The sequence below is a fragment of the Sinohyriopsis cumingii genome, chromosome 6 (assembly GCF_028554795.1).
Source record: "Sinohyriopsis cumingii isolate HCF-2022 chromosome 6, ASM2855479v2, whole genome shotgun sequence".
In the NCBI taxonomy this organism is placed as follows: domain Eukaryota; kingdom Metazoa; phylum Mollusca; class Bivalvia; order Unionida; family Unionidae; genus Sinohyriopsis; species Sinohyriopsis cumingii.
This window is the reverse complement of record NC_142966.1, coordinates 29316613-29339422: the sequence shown is the minus strand read 5'-3', so window position 1 is coordinate 29339422 and position 22810 is coordinate 29316613. Positions and strand designations below refer to the sequence as shown.

The 22810-nt window shown below is 32.3% G+C and overlaps 1 protein-coding gene across 1 annotated transcript in view; it reads left to right on the top strand.

Annotated features, from left to right (window-relative positions):
* Nucleotides 1-22810, top strand: part of LOC149796565 (receptor-type tyrosine-protein phosphatase alpha-like) — an 84621-nt gene that overhangs the window by 51414 nt on the left and 10397 nt on the right. Inside the window, exons 3-13 of the mRNA XM_089961260.1 lie at nucleotides 135-329; nucleotides 2991-3131; nucleotides 5818-5961; nucleotides 8573-8713; nucleotides 9093-9216; nucleotides 16905-17029; nucleotides 17537-17661; nucleotides 19124-19205; nucleotides 21029-21108; nucleotides 21899-21935; nucleotides 22637-22734. Coding sequence (XP_089817386.1) covers nucleotides 135-329; nucleotides 2991-3131; nucleotides 5818-5961; nucleotides 8573-8713; nucleotides 9093-9216; nucleotides 16905-17029; nucleotides 17537-17661; nucleotides 19124-19205; nucleotides 21029-21108; nucleotides 21899-21935; nucleotides 22637-22734 — 1292 coding nt within the window. The remainder of the gene's footprint in view (nucleotides 1-134; nucleotides 330-2990; nucleotides 3132-5817; nucleotides 5962-8572; nucleotides 8714-9092; nucleotides 9217-16904; nucleotides 17030-17536; nucleotides 17662-19123; nucleotides 19206-21028; nucleotides 21109-21898; nucleotides 21936-22636; nucleotides 22735-22810) is intronic.

The window sequence follows — 22810 nt, the reverse complement described above, 5'->3', positions numbered from 1 at the left end:
AGAATCTGTGAGAAAATGTCATTAAACGAAACATTTGCATATAACTTAACATAGCATATGCTTATACGTGTCAAAGTAACCATACACATTGAAAAACATCTGAATAATGTTTTAAAAGAACTTTTCTACTTTAGATGATCAACTTTCCGGTTTTAAGGTATTCATCGGCAATGCTACGAAGCCATGGACTGTGAATCAACTGTTAGTAGAAGTACAGCAAGTCAACACTCCACACACATTTAGAGTTAATGATTCTTTAGCCCGGTTTATATCAGTGATACGACAAAACAAGGACATTCTTACTATTTGTGAGGTCGTGGTCGATGGTGGTAAGTGTATTGTTATATATATGTACAATATTCTATCTTTATTGATAATGGAATGACAATACACCTAATGCTTTCTATTCCGCTCGTCGTTGTTCGAATAATCAATTTAAATGAAAGTGTAATTTATTCAATGTAGATATGATTTAATTTCCTATTTTGCATTCCTCTACAAAAGAGGTTTGATTTTTTGTCTTGCAACATTTAGTCTTTTCGTTTTCTCAGTTAAATGAGCAGAAACAATAAGGCTGTCTTGCTAATGTAAAATGACATGATAGATACAACATTAAATTTAAAAACGTAAGACTAATTACATGCTAGAAATTAGGTATTTGAGGTACTAGAAAACATTTATCACATTTTTTTTCTTTTGAGCTGCTGTATCACATTATATACAAGCGGTGTATATATATATACATATATATATATATATATATATATATATATATATATATATATATATATATATATATATATATATATATATATATATATATATATATATATATAGGCTACAGTGTATTAAAACGTCGTCTTTAGTTCAAAGGTAAAACCCCATAGCTTAGTAATCATACACATTAAAGGTAAGGCTCGGTGTATAATGTTTTCCGTACATTGATGCGCGTAACATCGTTACGACTCTAGGTCATAAAGTAAGTATCAGAAATAAGCAAAGTCAATAATTTAAGTAAAATGAACAAGTTATCTATTTGCCAGCAGTTCGAATAATCATAAGTGTCTTATCACAAGTCCAACATTAAAGAATAGCTCAATGATTTACAATAGTCTTGATTGTTCTGATGTACCACATTAATGCAATACATAATGACTCCGAACGAGTTCACAATAATTCAAATGAAATGCGATAATACAAAGTCAATTAACTCTTAGTAACTCCACCAGTCATTTAAATAAAGAACTCCTCTCGAATTATATCTCAATACGGTCATAAAGTCTGATAACAAATGTATTCCTCGGAATGAATGAATTAATGATTTATTCGTTTTTCAAGTCCCTGTTTATAAATATTTTCACTTGATTTAGATGTGAGTCATTTCAGTGGAGAACTTCAATGAATTTGCAATCAAGCTGGGCCAAAAATGTTCCGAACACAAAAGTTGTGTCAACATCACTCTTCACTTCATTTTGAATGCACTTATGTTCTGTTTATGAGGGAGAAATAGTACTTTTTGGACCTAACCTCTTTTGTTATATCTGAGGTTGCTTAAGATAGAGAGCATTAATACATCGACTTATTAAAAGAATCACAATGTACCAGCTGTTTTAAAGGACGTGTTAAAAAGCAATGATGCAAACTGATTATTGTTGATTTGCTTTAGAAAGGACCTTGATACATACCTTATCCTCGAAAATAAATAAATGGAACGTGATATAGTATCTCAGCTTGAAAATATGTTAAAATGTTCACATTTCTTTAGAGTTAAAATCCATATATTACACATTCTTGATAAATATCGATTATCCTTCCATAGTTAAATATGTTTGCTACAAATTTCCTTGTGCGAACTTGGATATTGTATTCACGAGAAGCATGATTAGATATAATAAGCTCCTTTTTATGTTGATCAGACTTTATTAGGGAAATTTTACACAATTTTAGTCTCATATCTTCTGAACTTGTAAAATGCAATTTCAAAGTGTCGTGTACTTTCTGAAACACGCAATTAGTATTTCTGCACTTGTCTTCTAATATTTCTTTTCGTTATGATGATTTAGCATTTAATGGAAAAAATGCATGCTTGCTACATCTACTGAAGAAGTTAGAAAAGAATTGTGCAATGATATCAATTTCTAATCATGCGCTTCAAGTGAAATTGTGTATGTGCGCCGCTGAATGAGAGACACACATCACAAGAGATATGTATCGGGTTCACTCTGGAAAACCTTACAAAAAAAGCAAATGCAACTGCTAAAAAACATACACGTAAGAATTTTATGATGAATTATATACATATATTATAGTCATTTTTTGACGAAGCGAATAATCATATAACTGAGGAAAAGATAATCAAAAATATTCAGCAAGCATTCCATATTTTGAAAATAATACAAAAGCATCTCTTTGTTTTCAAACTATAATGTTCGTCGCTTGATGTTAGTATTATATAAGGTAGCAGTGATTGGTGCGGGGAAATGGGAGAATATTTATGTTGATTTATCATGATTTTGATTAAAATACTTTTAATTATACTTTTTATGGTACTGCATAACAGTTACACAATGTCCAAGGCATGAACATCTTGAAATAAAATTAAATACTGCATCAAAAGCTTGGCAGATGGAAACTATATCGCCCTCGACGTAAAAAGTTTCGTCTCAGATTATATTTTGTATTTACTTCTTACAAGATGAAGTTTCGTGATATTCACACACACACACACACACACACACACACACACACACACACACACATAATGAAACACAGGTCTACATATACATGTATGTGATCCTTTAAACCTAACTCAATACAGCATTCTTTTCTCGATTAAGATGCTATGACGGATTTTTAAGAGATATACGTCAGTTTAATGTTGCCATTTCATTGAACAAGCAGTATTTTATTAACATTGCGTCACCTATAAATGCACGTTAGTCGATATATGTAAACCTGGAAATATTTTTGAAAGAAACTCTTTTTCTTAGAGTGTCCGAAAGGAACATTTGGCAATGAATGCAATGAAACCTGTGGGAACTGTCTCAACGGCAACGTTAGTTGTAATAGTACAACCGGACATTGTATAGAGGGATGTGAGAGAGGATGGAGTGGTATAACGTGTAAAGACGGTATGTCTTATTTAAGTAAAGCGTTCCTACGTTATTTCTAATAACTGGCGATTCCATCATACTAGTAAATTAAAGCACAATAAAACGGTGAACCTGCTCTCACGAAAAGTTTGATGAAAAGCAAAATTATCAAGCATTTTAACGTCTTTATTGTGAAAAAAATTTCTGCACAAATTGATTAGTGCTCAGTTGTTTGTAAGTTTTAGTTACAAGCTAAAAGGTGCTTAAGAGATTTTCTCCTTGATGGTTCCTAGATGAAACTATTTAAGGGAATTCAGCCGTGGTGGTTCTAACAAGAAAATATACCCGAAGAACTATTTAAAAGTAGCTCAGTTTAAAGTGAATATTCTTAATAGAATAGTGGGAAAAAGACGCGAATAAATGGAATTATTGTAAGCCATGCACGCCATCTTTGACAAACAACAATTAATGATTCGACATTTTAAGAATTATATACTGTGGTATGGTAACAACAACGATTTGTGTGATCCATAAAACTCTTTGCTAATGAAGCATTGAAAAGACCATTTCGTGCCTTTATAAATCAACTAATTTCATCTTAAAGGTGTCATTGTTTATCTTGATTATATTTAAAACCAACAATAAAAAGTATATCGTTTATTTGAAGAGGCAAACTAAAACAATCTAATGCATGCAGAAAGATGAGAATTGACCATGGTTACCAGAAGTTACGAAATAGAGAAAACCCCTACCTGTATTATTGACAATGATTACACCAGAAATTAATGTAAAACTCCATAACTATTTGCGCTATTGAAAACGTCCAGTTTGATGGTAATCGTAAAACACGATAAGGAGAGGTACATAACTTACACTATGCTCCAAACCATTTATGACAGATGCATTCTTTTCCAAAAGAACCGATTATATTTTCTTATTTATTCGGATATAAGCTTTATTAGGTCATTGTTCAAAATGTGGAAAGATTAAAGGAACTTTTGACAACTATCTAATGTGAAAAATCATTATGTTAGAAAGTGATAAAGGAACATACGGCTATTGATGCAACAAAATATCTGACGTGTTTTGACCATCGATAACAGTTGCTCAACATCAGACGAACTATAGCAATATGACTGTGAAATTGTGTGAACAAGCATTTTAATCTGCAACTGCAGGTGTACTTTGAAAAAAGCTTTAGTGTTTGCTAGTTTTACCTTGTTCCCAGAATTAATTTTCCTGGAACATAATCGCCTTTTTTTACAGGTCTCACTTTTATGTGAAAATCGTCCGTTACATATCGTGAAAGGTCATGCTATATACGTATGGGAATATTTCAGGAGATTTGAGCTAATATCTTAGTTGTGTGTAACGTTAGGTGGTCCCCATGTTACTTTTCAGAACTTTTATTAGATACTGAAAGGCTTTATGATGATTGGATTGTGTTCAATGACCCTTATTTTCCTAAATCATGTTAATATTTTTTAAAAGGATTTCTAATAATAATTGTTTTGTTTCATAAAATATTCATTTGAATCAAAAGTTTAGGGCATGTTATACAGTGAAAATAGCGCTGATTGTTTTCAATATTCACCGTATTTTTAGATATGCGGGAAAACTGCACACTGCTGTCTACAGTTTTTCGGATGAGAAAGTAGAAATAGAAATGTTCGGAAACTCTAACAGGCGAAATGTGAGACCATGAGTTACCTCTACAGGAAGAACAACTTAATTTTACCTCTACATAACAAACAATCCCAATAATTAAAATGAACTAAGACGCTAAGTAAAAGACTGCTTTCCTTACAAAGTCTCAAGGAGGTTAGCTTTTCAAAATAATACAACTAATATGATCTAGTGAATATATTTTCTCTGTAAAGTTACGTTTAACAAAGTATGAGGATTTTCAGAACTAATTTTTTTCCTCAAGAAAATTTGAGACTGTTAGCAAAAGATATAATGGCCATACAGCCTTTCATTCAAGGTAAATTACAAAGTGTATCTATCCTATAATTTTCTAATGTATTTTTGTTAGGTTGCCAATGTGCAAACAAGGTATGTCATATTCAGCAAATGCTGATATAGTCTCGAATGGACTGTAAGGTTTTATTTTCAAAATACATTTGCACTTAATACTCATATAATCCACTAAAAGTGGATTATGTTTTCAAAAATAAGAATCTTGAGTTTCGTAATTTGATTTGTTTAGTGCAAGACAATGCCCTACAATGAGTATGGGTGAAATGTTCATACACTAATTCTTTCAAAGAAAACAAAAGCTATGTTGATTCGCAGATGCAGTTTCGTATTTCGTTTCGTTTCTTTTTGCATGTGTAAAACGAACATATAGTTACAAGTCTAATTAAACTTGTATCATGTGTTTTAATGGCAACAACATATGTTAAGTAACAGGTGGATGGTGAAAAGTCATTTGGAAAGCTGGATGGCGGAGGGTACTTATACACCGTGCGTAGTATTTTCCATTAGAATAACAAGTTGTATGTTGTGATTATCAAGGTAAATCTGCACATAACTCCAGTATAACGCCCGAAATGTATTATATTTAAACGACTGCTTCAAACTAAGAATCTCGATTTTGAGGAATTAAATATTGTTTGCATAAGAACATACCCTGTTGAGAAGTTATAAAAATCATACTTCCTCTTTGAAAGAATTATGCAATTTGTGTTAATGACAAAATATCACTTTTTATTTCGTTTTCCAGTAGAGTGTGATAAAGGAGCTTATAGTTACGGGTGTAATGAAACATGTGGAATGTGTTTTAGTGGCAACAACAGCTGCTCTGCGATTGACGGAAAATGCAAGGTCGGTTGTAAAGCTGGATGGCAGGGAGGAACTTGTAAACAGGGTATGTCACATTCCATTGGAACATGCAGATATAATAGCAATCATATTGTAAGTTTTCAAACTAATAGAAGATATGCACATAAGAGTAGTATCGAAAAAATGTCACCTCGATGTGAAATCCTTGTGATAAATGTTTCTGTACTTAAATAACATGATGCGCATTTTTGATTTTGCATTTGTAAATTAGGTTTGAAATAAAGGTTTAGAGGCTCATCAGTATATTTCATTAAACGATAATTTATACGCTTACGCTCCAGTTTTCGGCAAAATGTTTCTGATGATATACCATTAAATTATTCCATTTGTTAGAATGCAAATGGTAATGATAATTTAAGGGAAATCTTAATAATTTTGTTCTTGTCACATAAATTAAATAATGAAAGAAAAAAAGAGAATTTTTTACACTGTAACGAGTGAGTTTCTATTATATGATTTGCGCATAGTGAGAACTTGAACTATTGTGCGTGTATTTGATCGTGAAAGGTGTCAGAAAAATAATGCGGAATATATCAAAATGCGAAAGTCGAACTTCAAGCCACGAATGCCACATCTAAAATAAAATATTTTTGTAATGATTTTCGTATAAATTGGATATAAATCTCTGCAAATATTTACCACCTGTTTATAAGAGCACTGATTTTGATGTTTACAACTCTTTATGACGCAGATTTGCTCTGAATATACTGCATTTCATTATAATTTACTTTTAGGACGTATTTTCCTAACATTACTAGATACAATTTTCAGGAGTTGTGGAATTTAAGTAAATATTTTTTCTGCAAGAACAGTTTCTATTGGAGTTTCAGCGTGACCAAAAAGAATGTAGGCTAAAGGAAAGAAAAAGTGCACACCTGTTCTGAAAGCTTCTTTTGTAAGACGATGTTCGCTTCATAATGCTTTCTTGTTATTCCTTTTCGGAGTGTTATGCTTATTTAATTTGCATTTTTTTTTGTTAGTAGTTTTATTTTGTTTTCAGTATGTGCTATGGATAATTGTATTTGGACTTGATCTTGTCAAAAGTCAAGTTTCTTTTCTACCTGACCTGACTCATTGATTTTGGTTTTGTAGATGTTTCGAACCGATGGTTACCCATTAACTAACATAGACAAAAACCTAACAAGGTTTGTAAAGGTTAAAAAAACAATTTATTTGTCAAAGATATAAGTAAAAATGCGCGAGAAACTTTTAGTATTATGTGGTAAATCGAAACTAATCCTTATAAAGGTCTATAAAAGTCGTAAATGAATGAAACTTTTCTTATAAATTTCAAAACCGGAAATTTTCCGGTGATCTAACATCCCTGACACAGTTCTAGAATAATATTATATTGCAACCAATGAGCACTTTCTTCTTCAACTGAACAAGGGAAAACATGTTTTCTTTTATCTACGTACAGCATAAAACACGTCTGCAGATATTAGAAAAGGAACACAAAACATGTGAATGACTTCAAAATCGGAATGAATCTGATTGCTCAGTTCTATCTTTACATACACCATCTATTGCAAATGTACTTCGCAATAGACCTCATGTGAATGACAACATCACTTCGTTTGCGTCGATTTTGCCTATTCATATGATCTAGCCGAACCAAAAGGAAGTTACAGAATTATTTCAGAAACGTCGAAACTCCATCTGCCACTGAGCAATTAAGCCATATGCGCCACATAGTGTTATTATTAAGATTCTTATTAATAATTGTCAACACATAAGTAAGCATTTATTTATAGATCCTATGTAACTGCTACACTCTTAAGATCATATCACGAATGCAAAATTTAACTAAATATATTACGTACGATTTATAGCCATGAGTAAAATATTTACAATTTAAGAAAATTGTGTATCAGGAGTTACCAAAAATATAGATATATATAACATATTAAACATGTTTATCTCAATCTCATTCTAGAACTTTGGAAATTCCCCATGATATGCCGGTTCTACCCGTTGTTTATTATATTTTTATTATAATTTTATAAGTGGAATTCTAATTATAACTAAGATTTCATCTTGTAATATTTGGAACCTTCCAGAAGAAAACTTTGAATATAAAAAGGATAATTGTAACCTGCTGATGTCAAGACGATGACTATATCAATTGTTGTTCTAGATATTAATTATTCTTGCTGTAAGATCTTAGTAGAATTGTTTACATTATTGTTGTACCCATTTATGCATTTGGGATGGAATTTTTGTAATTCAAATTATTGGTCTCTGGAAATAAAAAGTGCTCAACATTAGCTTTCCTGGCTAAAGAGTCTGAACTTTATAGAAAATTTCAAATAAGGATACATTATTCGATTGTATTAGTGTGATACAGCATAACCTGTTGGTACATCAATAATACACGGGCCACAACAGGCACAGAAATACGTCCAGCGTTGGATTTAGTTTGTAGTTCCGCTACAAAACATTAATAATTAGGACTCGCATGTGTAATTCTAGGATTATTTGCAACACCATACGTTCCTTTTTTATATTTACCTTTTGTTTAAGCTTACAAAGCTTGTTGCTTCTCGATCTTTTCTATTGCCTATTTGAAGACCGGCGAAAAGGAACCCATAAAATGCTATATATGTTATAATGCTATTTGCTGTTCATTGTCTTAGAATGTGAAAAAGGAACATATGGCTATGGATGCAATGAAACCTGTGGTAAGTGTATTCATGGCGCCGACAGTTGTTCAACCATAAACGGAACGTGCATAGATGGCTGTCAAGATGGATGGAAAGATGAGACATGTACACTAGGTAAGCCATGTCACATTGAAACTGCTTTTAACAACTTCCATTCACTGACACAATTTTAACAATTCTGTAATATGTAATTCTTCTTCAAATCATCAGTTATATCTTTCCATGTGGATGACTAATATTGGAGCGAGTTTCCTAGGTCTGTTATATGTTATAGCGATCTAGGTTACAGATATTTTGACACTGTTGGTTACATTTTCAGTCGCGATATAGGTGATATATGTTACGATAATCCACAGGGTATTATGGGAGAGTTATACAAAACTGTTAAATTTTCCCAAATAACAAATATACCACAAAAATGCTATTTTCTTGACACTTGTTATATGTGAGGGAAATTTTATTTGCTATATTCTGACATATTTGTTTTATTCAGAAATAAATATCCCACCACCTCCGTCAGACAATGGTATACTAATCGGTGTTGTTGTTCCTGTCGTGATCGTGATCATAGTTTTAACTATCGTCCTTGTCGTTTTGAGAGTGAGGAGAAATCGAAGGTAATAATTTAAGTAATCTGTCAATATGAAACAATACACCTTGCATACCTGTTACGACTCTGTGTTCTTAACTAAGCAATAGAAAAATACATTTTAGTAAACTTCTAAAGCTAATTTTATTCTCTAAGTTATAAATTGAACACTTATTATGAACTTACAGTATTGTGAATTAAATCCCAAATAATCAATAAAGTTTTAATCATGCATCCAAACAAATAGAGTGTTCCGAATGCAATCCCGAGCTTACTTATATCAATATAAATTTTAAATGATTGCTTGCAATTTTGATCTGATTGAACAGGTGCACTCTTAAGTATGGCCTTTAATTTAACAAACTCTCTAGCCATTTGTCACACCAATAAAACTTACTTAATAAAATCAGCAATGATGGAAACATATGCGAAACATATCCGATAATATTCAGCCATACATAAAAAAACTTACTAGATGCCTTTTTGCTAAAGGGCACAAGGAATTCAGAGACGACATTGAAATTAATGTTTACAGGTTTAATTTTACCGTGTCCTATAATATGATCTAAATATAATACAAGCATTTGAAAACTGACTTTCATTTAAAATGATTGTCAAATTTGCATCAATTGAATTGATCAAAGAAATTCCGAATGGTTTCCCAATGATCTGTCCGGGTTTTGTTGTAGATGAAAACGTCATTGGTGTACGTATCACAATGATATGGACTAGATGCTATCATGTTCATTATACGCTGGAATGTTGACAAACTTTTCGCATCATTCGGCATCACTTTATATTGAGTCCATCTGGACTTTTAAATGCAAAGATTTCTTTTATCTTTCCGTAAGTGGAATTTTTCAAAAATCCTTTGAAAAGGTCAAGCTTGTGAGATACTTTGCATTTGTCAGTGCAGTCCCTGATTCTTGGTGTTGGTTATGAATCAGTTTCGGTGACACTGTTCACTTTTCAAGTGAGTATACTTACTTAAAGTATTATCTGGCTTCCGCACAAGAATACAGGGCGAACTTCAGTTACTTTTGCTTGGTTCAATGCAATAATTCTCCAGAAAATACTGAGTTTATGTTTTCCCAAATATTTCTACTTGAGCTGATTAATTCAGCAATAATTCTGCTTCAACGGTGCAGATTTTACAATTTCAACGTAAGTGGTAGATTTCTTTTTCGTATGAGAACATCTGGGAACACTTGCTGATATTCACATTACAACTGTTTTAATTCATTCTTTTTGTGGCTGCAAATGCTGATGTTTCTGGTCCAGAGTGTTCAATATTTCTGAATTCCAAAGATAGGCTACGAAAACGTCACTGAATACAGATTGCATTGTATCGTTTAAATACTCACTGTCTGAGACAGATACAACCGCAATGGTTGCTAAATTAACATGGCTATATCAATCAACACACTTCTTTAATATATTTATGTGGCAAAGCTGTTTCTTTTTCCTCCTCCAAGGACATTTAATGGTATAATTTATGACACGTACTTTCTTTTCTATTGTGTATGAACCATACTTTTTAGCCTGAAGAGGATCGTGACATATGGGCAAGAGAGACGGAAGTCTATCACCTGGCTGAAAATGTCTTTCCTTTGTAGTTTTGTCATACTTTATTCATTCTTGACTGAGTGAAGATTAGTACATGCTACTCCACAAACCTTTGACAACTTGTATTTAATGTTGTTGTTGTAGTTATTGTATGGTTTAACGCCATTTTTCAGCACAAGATAGGCTGTGCATGGCGGCCAGCATTAATGGTGGAGGAAGAACCCGGAAAAAAACCCGGAAAAAACCACCAGCCCACGAGAAGCTACTGGCAAGCTTTCTCACATAACCACATTAGCCGAATCCGAGACACGAACCAACGCAGACAGAGGTGAGATGGCAGTGATCCGTAACGGTGAGCTCTTTAGACCACTCGGCCACTCGAGGCCCCTACTTGTATTTGATATCAGAGGTTCAAATATCAGAGATTCAGAAAAATATTTTTAATATTTTTATATATTTTTATAGTTTTACTTGTATTTGATATCAGAGACAATGTAAAAATATTTTTCTGAATCTACGATTAAAAAAGTTTCTTTTTGTAACAACTGCAATCGTCCAAACATAGTATGTCCAAAAACTAGTTCAAAATTAGTAAAACTTCATTATTTTTTTTACAGGATTTCGAAAAACTGCTATAAACAGCAAAACAACACCCTCACCGCAATTTTTTCCTGTATCAAAGGAATGCGCCCGAATCATATCCATCAAAGTTTTGATGAAATCTTTATAAAGTCCCTTTACTTTTAGGGTGATATGCAAAATATTTAACTGGTAGATGTCTAATTGAGGAAAAAATTCAATTCGACCCTTGATGACCGGATTGATTTGGGATGGTCAAAAAGTGTAAAACACTTTATCAAAGTTTTACTACGATTTTAGGTTTAATATTCCTGAAAGGATTAGTCTCTGGGATTTAGAACGGTTGCACACATTATTTTAAACAAGTATTGGAAGCCTCACATGGTTTTACGAAAAGGACCGACACTGTCTTCCATTATTCTGCCACATGGTTCGTCAGATGCAAGAATAGGTTGCAGATGAACCTTAAGTATCTTCTGATTTGGTTTTTCTACCATATGACAATTGTGACAATGTCTACATTATTTAGAAGCCTTACTTTAAATATTCTGCCTGTAAAATGGTTTCTAGGTCTTGTGATAAGTCCTTTTAACTCCTAAATGACCATCGAAGGGCGTTTCATGGGCTACACTAACAAGTTCCTCTCAAAATGACTTTAGAACAGAAATGTGATACCACATTGATTGCGCGTCACAAGAGAGTAACTCAGGCGGTCGCCATTTTCTCATCATCACCCCATGTTTCACAAAATAGTTACAACCGGTACTTTGTTGCTCCAATTTCACTAATAGCCATCAGAAACAAATATTGTTCCTGTTCGACAACGAGTGGTTGTGTTTTGTCATCCTGATTAGAATTAAGCTAATGAGTTGTAAATAGAGGATTGACGTGATCAATCCGTTTGATTGATTCAAACGAGGAGCAAAAGGGACGTCATCAAAAGACTGGCCAAATAAAAGTAACAGCTACAGGAATAGTTTCCTGATTAACATCATTATCAGGATCTCTTTTTGCCATAGCTATGTTAACTGCATAAGCATAATTGAGCTATTTTTATAAATGATCAGCTTTAGGATCCAAATGTTCTTTGGCAGTTACTAGTAGATTAAATATAATCTTATCTCCAGCTAGATCATTGCCGTGTAATAAATTAATTAAATCGGTAAAGAAGTCACTGTTTCCGTTGTCAAAGTTCTTGAGACCGAATCTGATGCCAAATTAACATGATGGAGTGTAATATTAACAAATCCGCACTCTACTATTTAAAACGGAACACTTTCTTTAGAAGAAGACTTGTCAGCGAGTAGAAACATACATGACATTATTAGACTCTGAGAAGCTCCAGTGTTCCTTAATATTTTGATAGTGATAGAATTGATAGAATCATGAATACGTTTAATGAACATTTCGACATGACTGGTTCATAATTCTCTATCATAAAATCAGACTGGGGATTATTTGATTCCCACAAATGTATTACTTTCAATACATGTCCATGGTCTTGACCTACTTGAAATAACATCATAAGGAATGACCCTGACTTAATTTTTTTTTCTCGACTTCTATGAATCATCAATAGCTTGTCCTTTCTTCTTACAGTAAGTACACATAGGAAGAAATTATGATTCTGATGAGACTTATCAGCAGTTTGTTTCCTAAATGTGCGATTTTGAGATTTTGGAAGTAGTGCATGAGACTAAGATGAATTTTTACCATTCAATTGCTGATAGGAAGATTTATTGATAAAAGAATAGTTGGCGCGTCAAGGGATATTAATCAGCTGTTTGATCAGCACTCTTCAAATTTTCTACATTTTGCTCATCATTGAAGGTTTTGACAAAACATATGACGGAATTTGTGAAGTCTAATTAATGTAAGCTTCCTGAGGCTATCGAAATCTTGCCCAACCCTCTTGGCAGAACATCATATATGACACAATTGTTCTGTTTCCTTTTGAAATTCGATATAGGTTTGTCCAATTTCTCTTCTACAATTCATGAACCTCTATCAATATGCCTTAAGAACCAACTAATATCACTTCAAAATAATCCCTGAGTCATACCATAATCAGCATTGTGTTGTGCCGACAATGACGTGTAAGTTCACGAGCTGTGCAAATAAATACTGCTAAGGCATTATACATCATCTTTCGAATTCATAATATAATTTTTATTTTAGTAGTTTAAGGCTGATAGTTCTGTTTTAAACCCTTTAATTCAATAGTTAATACTATAGTTATAGTACATGTATACTTTTTAACAAGAATCGCATTGTTAACAAGATCGTTCGCTAAGGTGAAATCAAGGACTAAGCATGTCAGGAATGGCGCGAGCATGATTGGGATCACGTAAAAAAGCGTGTGATTCAAAGTGCAAGAACTATATGGAAAACATACACGCAAGCGTTAGCATTTGATAGGTTCAATAACATTTGAAGGTCAAAACAAGACTCTGTCTATGGTGACGAAAGGGAAACGAAATAATACAATTCAACTTATTCTTTGAATTATTGTGAATCAGAGATTGTTTTTTTTTAGACGTAAATGTACACTTGTTGCGAGACAATGCTCTTAAAATAAGTAACAGAAAAGAGTGAAACGCAACAAACTTCGTAACATCTAGCAAAAAATTTATTTTACTAGAATACGAAGTAAACATAAAACAAGTACTTACGTTATTGCAAATTAAATCCAAAAATAATCACATAATTACATACACAAGTTAATTACAGAATGTAAAAAGTCAATAATTAAGGTCAAGCGGAAAATACTTATTTTTGGACAAGTTTAAGTCCAACATAAAATGTTACATTACAATATCCTATAATGAAATTAAAAAATACAAACAAAACAAATTTAATATACATAACACAGTATGTAATGACCATACGCCCTGTTTGTTTTATTCTTGTGCAGTTATCCTTGTTTTCCTAAGGCTCACTGAGAGTAAGATAGTGATTGACAGTTATATATTAATTGGATATAGTGAAGTGGATAATCATTAATTTTAACATTCAATACCTTGGGATTACGTGATTATATTCCAGGACTAGAATATTTTACAAATTTCATCGGATTATGTTCTACTGTCAAGGACTTTAGTGATATTCGTCGTTTACGAGATTAAATTGAAATGGAAAGCATTTGAGTTAATAAGTCTGTTAAATTTAGTAATGTTATCATGGTAGCATATAAACTCTTTAGGAGCTTTGTTCGGAATACCTTGGAACAGTTTTCAGATTAGTGAGAAATTGATAGCACAATTAAGACCATTTAAAATTACATAAAATTAATTCATACACTGTAAGTCATTGTTTGATTTTATATTTTATTTAGATAAATTTATATTTTGGAAAAACTTGAGTGCTTCTTTGGATTGTACCTAACGTTATTATTATTAAGTTGAAACCCCTAGACGTAACAGTACACGTCGTAAACAATAAAGTTCATTGCCGTCTTGGCGATTGCAAATGTTCAGGAATGTTCTCAAAATGAAAAAATATTGATCTACATCTTTTACCTAAAATATTGTACCTACCTAATATGTATGGTAATATCAAAACTGAATTTGTGTATAAAGGGATGGGTGGGGAAGGGAGTGCTTTCCGCTGCCAGTTCCAACTCTTACGATCTCAATTGCATTTCTCTTTCTTCTGTTTCTCTTTCTCTCTGCATAAATATTCGTCTATCTTCTATCCTCATATACTGTCCCCTGTCTGAATTAGTTGTTATCTCCTTGTTCTCTTTGCATTTCCCTTTTTTCTCCTATTCTGTATGCGTTTTCATTTGTATTTGCGTCTCTGGTCTTTATGTTTCTGTTTGCTTTACTTCATTTCTCTTTCTTCTTTCTTCTTTAGAATGTGAATTTGCCTCCGTTCCTGTTGATCATTTCTTCCTGAAGCTTTCTTGACTTGAGCTCCGTCTGGTTTCTTAACTGCATTCTTTTAGGTTTCCATCAGAACCAGGTAGGGGCTCACTAATTAAATCCAAAACAATTTTATATATCAAATTGTTTTCAAAGAAGTAGTGCGCCAAAAATATTCTTTTTTTTTTACTGAAGATGTTTTTACTTCCGAAATAGAAACTGTGTTTGGCAGTCTGAATCAACTTGTTCGTTTTCGAAGGTTCAACGCATTGCTAGACCGGATTTAATACAAAATTCGCTACATTTGTTAACATTGTGAATGCGTGTTACTTTCACTAAAGTGTTCATAAACGTTTAAAATTAAATCGTTACCAGAGACAATATAACTCCGGAAGAAAGTAAATTTACATTTAACAAATAATTTGAATTCCTCTGAAATGTTTTAAAGATATTCATATCGATAATGATCCCCCAAATTTCTTGTTACGACCCTACGATTTTAAACTAAGTAATAGAGAAAGTAAAACTTATAAGTTTAGTAAAATTAAATAAATTCAATTCTCTAAATTATAACATGAAAATTTAAGTGGAACTTACAGTATTGTGAATGAAATCTCATATTATCCTATAGCTGTCATCACAAGTTCAAAATAAGAGTGTTTTGAATGTATTCCAGGTCTTGAGTGTGTTGATTATCAATAACCGTGAATGTGCCGTTATGCCAACAGTCTTGCTGTACCACATTAATGTAATCCAAAATGTCTCACAATAATCCCGAAAGGTGTTTCGTCCCAACAGCCACTTTCACACTTTGTAATTCTAATAAATAATTTAAACAAACGATTTCTCTCATCTAAACACAACAGTATATACGTCTGGAAACTGAAAATAAAATAGGGACATAAACAGCAATACGAATGAATAATTGTTCACTTCCTATATTCATCCCACGTATCTTTGTCGCAATAAATCTCTAGTATATCTCTAACACAATACATCTCTACCTGATATATGTAGCAATACATGCCCGCGTTGTATGTTGCAATACATCCCCACATGACCTACGTCATTACCGTATCATCTCAATGGAAAATTGCCACAAACTATAAACAGTTTCATTCTCTAGAACCTTTCAAGTTCTTAATCAAAACATATATATAACTCAGATCCAAGTAAACATCCTATTTATAGCTTACACATGACCTTAAATATATCGTGCAATTATGGACAAAACTTAACTATGCAAACTGTTGTTTATAAATGATTGTAAAAATTTACATATGTGGATAAAGATAAACACACAATATATATATATATATATATATATATATATATATATATATATATATATATATATATATATATATATATATATATATATATAACACATACTGGAGTAGATATTTCACGTTCATTTGCATAAGAATTATTTGAGTTTTTAGAAAATGATATTTCTGTAATGAGTTTGATGTGTTTAAAAGATAACTACGCAATATATATATATATATTCATAACATAGTGGAGTAGATATTTCACGTTAATTTGCATACGAATTGTCTGGGGGTTTTAAACATGATATACCTGTATTGATTTGATTTTTAAGCGTCATATCTTTGGATACGTTAGAACAAACTGAACAATAGTATCGATACATCTGCTAACTTTGTCAAATATTTACTTAAAACTCGTATTTTGGTTGACTGTATAGTAACCTTAACAAAGAAGCTCCCTCTATTCCGAATCGGGAGCAAAAAGTGTTCAGCCAAGTTATTCAGGAAGGAGAAAGCGGTGATCGAAATCCACAAGAGATCGAAGATACGTCTCTCCGTAAAGGTAAATTTGTAATCGTTAGTTCTATTAATATTGATACCAATCAGTTTGTATTGTATTACTTTCCCTAAATCGTTTCCATGTTGATTTTTTAAAGATGATACACCAAATGGTTTCTGTGAAATATTTTATTGTAGTAGGCATGGATTTTCATGTTTTTGGAGCAATTCGTATTTTTTCGGTGGATAAATTCGTAGCTTTCTGAACGAGTCATGTCGTTTTCACAGAAAGATTATTGGTTGCGAGGTCGTTAATTTTTGTCTTATCCAAAATCGAAATTTGCTAACATTACTCATAAAGTCACAGAATTAAAATGTATAGAAAGATAAATACTGAAAGACCACATGCATAAAAACTTTAAGAAACACATAATAAGAATATTTAGATAGGGCAGGCTTCATTACCAAGACAAAGTCGTTCGTCATACTTTAACTCATCTTTCTGTCTCGTTTTATGTAAAAAAGGGTCTCAAAGTATGCTGCTACAAACAAAACAATGTTCGATTTTCAGATAGTTTATACCAAAATACAGAGAAAAAGACACAGCTGATGGCTCAGAGTATACCGGTTTTCTCCTTTTGGGGTCACGTTATGAAGAAGAAAGCAAACAAAGAAGAATTTGAGTCGGAGTTCCTAGTAAGTAAGACGTTTTAAATGAATAGAAAGAAGACGTTTCTGCCTGACATCACCGACGAAATTCTTTTTCTTAAGCTCACTTGATTGTTTTGTATTTCACTAATTAAAATTTGGGAAAAAGCGTTACGTCTAAACTCAAAGTCATCGCACGTCACGAATTCGCGTTCTTGTAATAAGTGATTTGTACTCGAACAAAATGTCAGGGCCAGCATGTCGAGCCCACAATCCAAATATTGAAATGAAAAGGTCAAATAATGAATGACCATTTGCTTGTATGAATTGTCTTCGTTTCATATCTATTGATCGTTAAGGTTGAACAAAGTCCAAGAAGGTGATTAAAAATAAAGGCAAACGAAAAACACTGTAAACAAAACTTTAACCCACATTTTATATGCCTTCGACATTGCCCTAAGTATAAATAGCAAACTAACATGTGTAACACAATTAATTGGCTTAGATTGATCATGAGAAATATGATTAAAATCAGTCAAATGAAACATTGTATTCAGGTAATAAGTGATAGCTTTGCCTCTACGCCTACAAACATGGGCTAGATAATAGTCGCTCGTGTAATATCTTATATATATTTAATACAAATAAAATGGTCACTCGTGCGATATCCTCCATTAACTGAATACAGATAACATCCTTACTTGTCTACGTTTCGGAGAGACACACATATAGACTTACATCTTCATAGACTTATCGACGACGTAATTCGTTACAATTTGATAGCATGAATAATACCATTATCATTCAGAAAGGGATTTATTTAGAAATTTGGATAAAATAGTTGTTCCTAATTTGGAAAGTTGTTTTCCCTCCTAGGAATAAAATAGAACATAGCAAATATAGCGTCAATTTCTTAAAGGGTACAAACCAATTCTCCGTTTAATACTAGCATATGCAGCGAGATGGTGATAGTACTCTTCCGTTACAAAGGTGCGTGTCATATAATTATTGTATCATAGCTATGTGCAAATCCGTGGTTTTCCCATGGATTTGTAAGACTAATCACTACATAAAATCGATACGATTTATGGCTTACTTTCAGAGGACTAAACGACTTTCATAAAGTGTAAAACATGTTTGATCACGTGATAGGAAGACGTATTTCGATTACATATCAAAGTAGTTCCTTGCTACTAATTGAACACAATATTTTACCAATTAAACTTCATTTTGGAAACTTTGGAAATCTTTTCTCCAGAACTTAAATGGCAAAGTATATCACGCATGCGTACGGCTTTAAGGCGCACACACTGAATACTAAAAAAGAAGTTGTTTTTTTTTTTTTCATTACAAACAGTAATTGATAAACGCATCAGAATACTTTATCTAAATTTAATCTGATGAAAATGTATTTTAGCAAAGTCCTGATTATGCTATACATACATTGTTCATATGCGATATGTAAATAAGCTATTGAGGTTAATATGTTAAAAATATGTATTTATGACAGGAATTCAGTCAAGGGTTGACCAAGACGCACGATGCAGCCCTGGCAAATCCTTCAAAGAACCGATACAAATCAATGTATCCATGTAAGAAACCTCATTTGTAGTAGTCAAGTTCTTCTGTAAACTTTCTGGCATTAGGGTCTCACATTTGTCTGGCATTTAGGAAATCATTTGACATCCTTGCGTAATTGCTACAGATGCTAAATGCATCCCGGTGAGAATATGTTACCTTATATATATATATATATATATATATATATATATATATATATATATATATATATATATATATATATATATCACATAGTCGGTATACTTTTACTATTCTGTGTACAGTTTAATATTGTTGATATTATACATGTAAATGTATCACTTTATGTGATTCTGATTCTTCCAAATGAGCCCACGAAATCATTGTCCAGTATTCTCTTTACTGACTGGCTGAGATCGTGGAAAGCCGTTTCTAACCCCACTTTCTGGAATCTTTTAGTTTTCATTGAACATTTTTGGCAGCCACTTTTTTATTCGACTCCTAAATGATAATTGGGGGAAAATGATTTCGTCTGTTTCAATATTGCCAATTTACCATCACAATGGTTTTTATGTCATGTATAACATATCACAGCATGAAAAATTGCAAAACCCGCAAAGACAAGAACAATAACAACTCAGTTGATAGCAAGGATGGGTTCGGGGCTGGAGGGCGTTATATCTGTAACATGGAATCCACCGTATATGCTAGCTTGGTTTAAATGTAAACTTACTGTAGCAAATAAATATTCCTTTGTTCACAGAAAAATGTAGACATAAACCGGTCTCCCCAACTGACAGAACTTTATCCAACCACAGAGAGTTGTTAACGTCTCATGTACAGTATATATATATATATATATATATATATATATATATATATATATATATATATAGATAGATAGATAGATAGATAGATAGATAGATAGATAGATAGATAGATAGATAGATAGATATATGGATGTATGTGTGTGTGCATGTATGTATGTATGTATGTATGTACTGTTCTTAAACTAAGTTACAGAAGAGAGCGAAGACCAACAAGTTTGCAAATACTGCAAATATCCAGTCACAAATACATAACAGTAAATATGTATATTTCTGCAGCCAGTAATCTTATTTTCAAAACAATATTGCAACGATGTAAGTTTTGGTTGTGATGTGATATTTCAACGTAAACACTGGCACTGTGTTGTGTATATACGCCAAATCAAACCGGTATTGTGCACCGCATGAAATAATGTGACGTCACACGCATTATTATTTTATGTTGACAAATGATTTGTCTTTTGTAAAATGTTCTGTTTATTTAGATCGGCGCTTGTTCTTTCGTTTATATCTGGCAAAAATGTATAATATACTTTTAATATTTCAACTTTGCTTGGGACTATATTTTACTCACAACAAATGAATGGTACAGCGTCTGTCAGAATGAACGAAATTATTCATTCTACTTTCTATCCAAACAATTGCTACTGATATAAACTCAGCGATAAAAAGAATATAAAAATATCAAATGGATAATGATTTTATAATAAATTTATGAAACTCGTTAAATAATGTCCAGCTTGCAAAAGAAGTACGTTATTTAACTCGTTTAAAAAATTCAAAATTAAATCGTTACCCGTTTGAGATCCTCTATCTCTATCTATCTAATCTCTCTCTCTCTCTCTATCTCTTTCTCTCTCTCACTATATATATATATATATATATATATATATATATATATATATATATATATATATATATATATATATATATATATATATATATTCCTAATTCCAAAGTTCATCTGTCAGTATGTTCTCATTTTTTAATTTCCTTTGGAGAAACAGAGATTCCTAAATAAATTTGAAGTAAGAGATATTATTTTCCAGATGACTTTAATAGGGTTGTTCTGAAACGAGATTCGACACATGAAAACGATTCGGACTATGTCAACGCCAGCCGTATAAAGGTATATGATACAGATGGGAATAATAATAATAATAATAATAATACTAAGAACAATAATAATATTTTATAATAATACTAATACTAATAATAATAATAATCAGCACAAGCAGGAACAGCTGAGAATAACGACGTGTAGCATGTGAAGGGAAATTTAATAGTATTATCTTTATCGATGATATCGAAAGTCAGACGAAATTTTGGAACTAAATGGTCAGTTCAAGGATAGTGTCTGTTATTTCACTCACTCCCACTAGGTTCTTTTGTGTACCATATACTTATTATCATGACCTAATAGTGATGCAATTTGCGTGTGTGTATGTGTGTGTGTCTGTGATTTGGATTTTTAACGTAGTTTTAACAACTTTTCAGTCCTATCGCTACAACTTCTGCAGTGTGACAGTTTATAGTGATGTATAACACTGAGGCATCATGCCACAGATATGTCGCATGGTACCCCTCCAAGTCACTTTATTTTGACACCAGGCCGACCAGTCCTAACACTCTTATTGCTGAGAGCATAGGGAGGCAGCTGTTAGTACTATTTTTCTATTAGTCCTTGGTATGACACGACAGGGGTTCGAACTTGCATCCTCCCGCATCCGAGGCGGACGCTTTAATCACTAAGCCACCAGATCGGTCACGTAGTTTGCATACACGCAGTCGGGTGCAAAGAGAATGACACTAGAAAAATATAAGGATTTTTTCACTTTAAAAATGCTAATATATTAAATGAAATATTTGAGTCACCGTAAAACGATATACATTCGCTTACGATATTTTTTTTATCACAGGGGTTTGAAGGCCGCAAGTGTTACATTGCTGCGCAAGGTATGTACATATTAGCGTAAAATGGTTGTTCAATCAATGAATACTATTATTCAATATTTATAGTATATAGTAATAGATATCAGGAATTGAAACAATGAGAGTAGTTTGGAATTTACTTACACTGTAATGAACACCATTCAGTACTTTTTCTTTTAGAGGATACGTCATAATATTACGATTGCAGGGAAAGTATTACATGGTTACCGTTATTTTGAAAAACGATGACTCTTCCAGTGAGATAAGGAGATAATATAGGCTTTTCATTTTCGATGAAATAGAGGTAGTGAGAATATAGCTCGGTCGTTGTGTATTTATGTTCTGCTCTCATTGTATGTTACATCCTTTTTGTATGATTTCTTAAAGGACAAAAAATAATTTTCGTTTATTATCACTTTGCATTAAATTAAGTAAATGCTCACTTCCATGTATTTGAAGCTCATATCACCAGTTTTGTGAGGTGTTTTGAATTAAATCGGGAATTAAGTAAATCGATGAACATGTTTTTACACTTTTTCTTATTTTAAAAGACAATTTTGATTATAGGTTCAATACCATTTGCAAACTTTTACAAACGAAAATACTGAATTCTCTACCTAAATTTATTTTATATGAACACTCATGTAGGATCTTCTACATGAACTATGACGGATATCAAATCCACAGATCATAGATTAGTGAATCTCAGTTAATTACAATCACAGGTCCTATAAACAAAACAGTGGACGATTTCTGGTTCATGGTATGGCAAGAACGGACAGAATGCATCGTCATGCTAACAAATCTCAGTGAAATGGGCAAGGTTGGTCTAAATTATAAATATAAATTTTCAAATGTCGCATGGGTTTGTGTGATTATGGACATTTCAATGATATAAA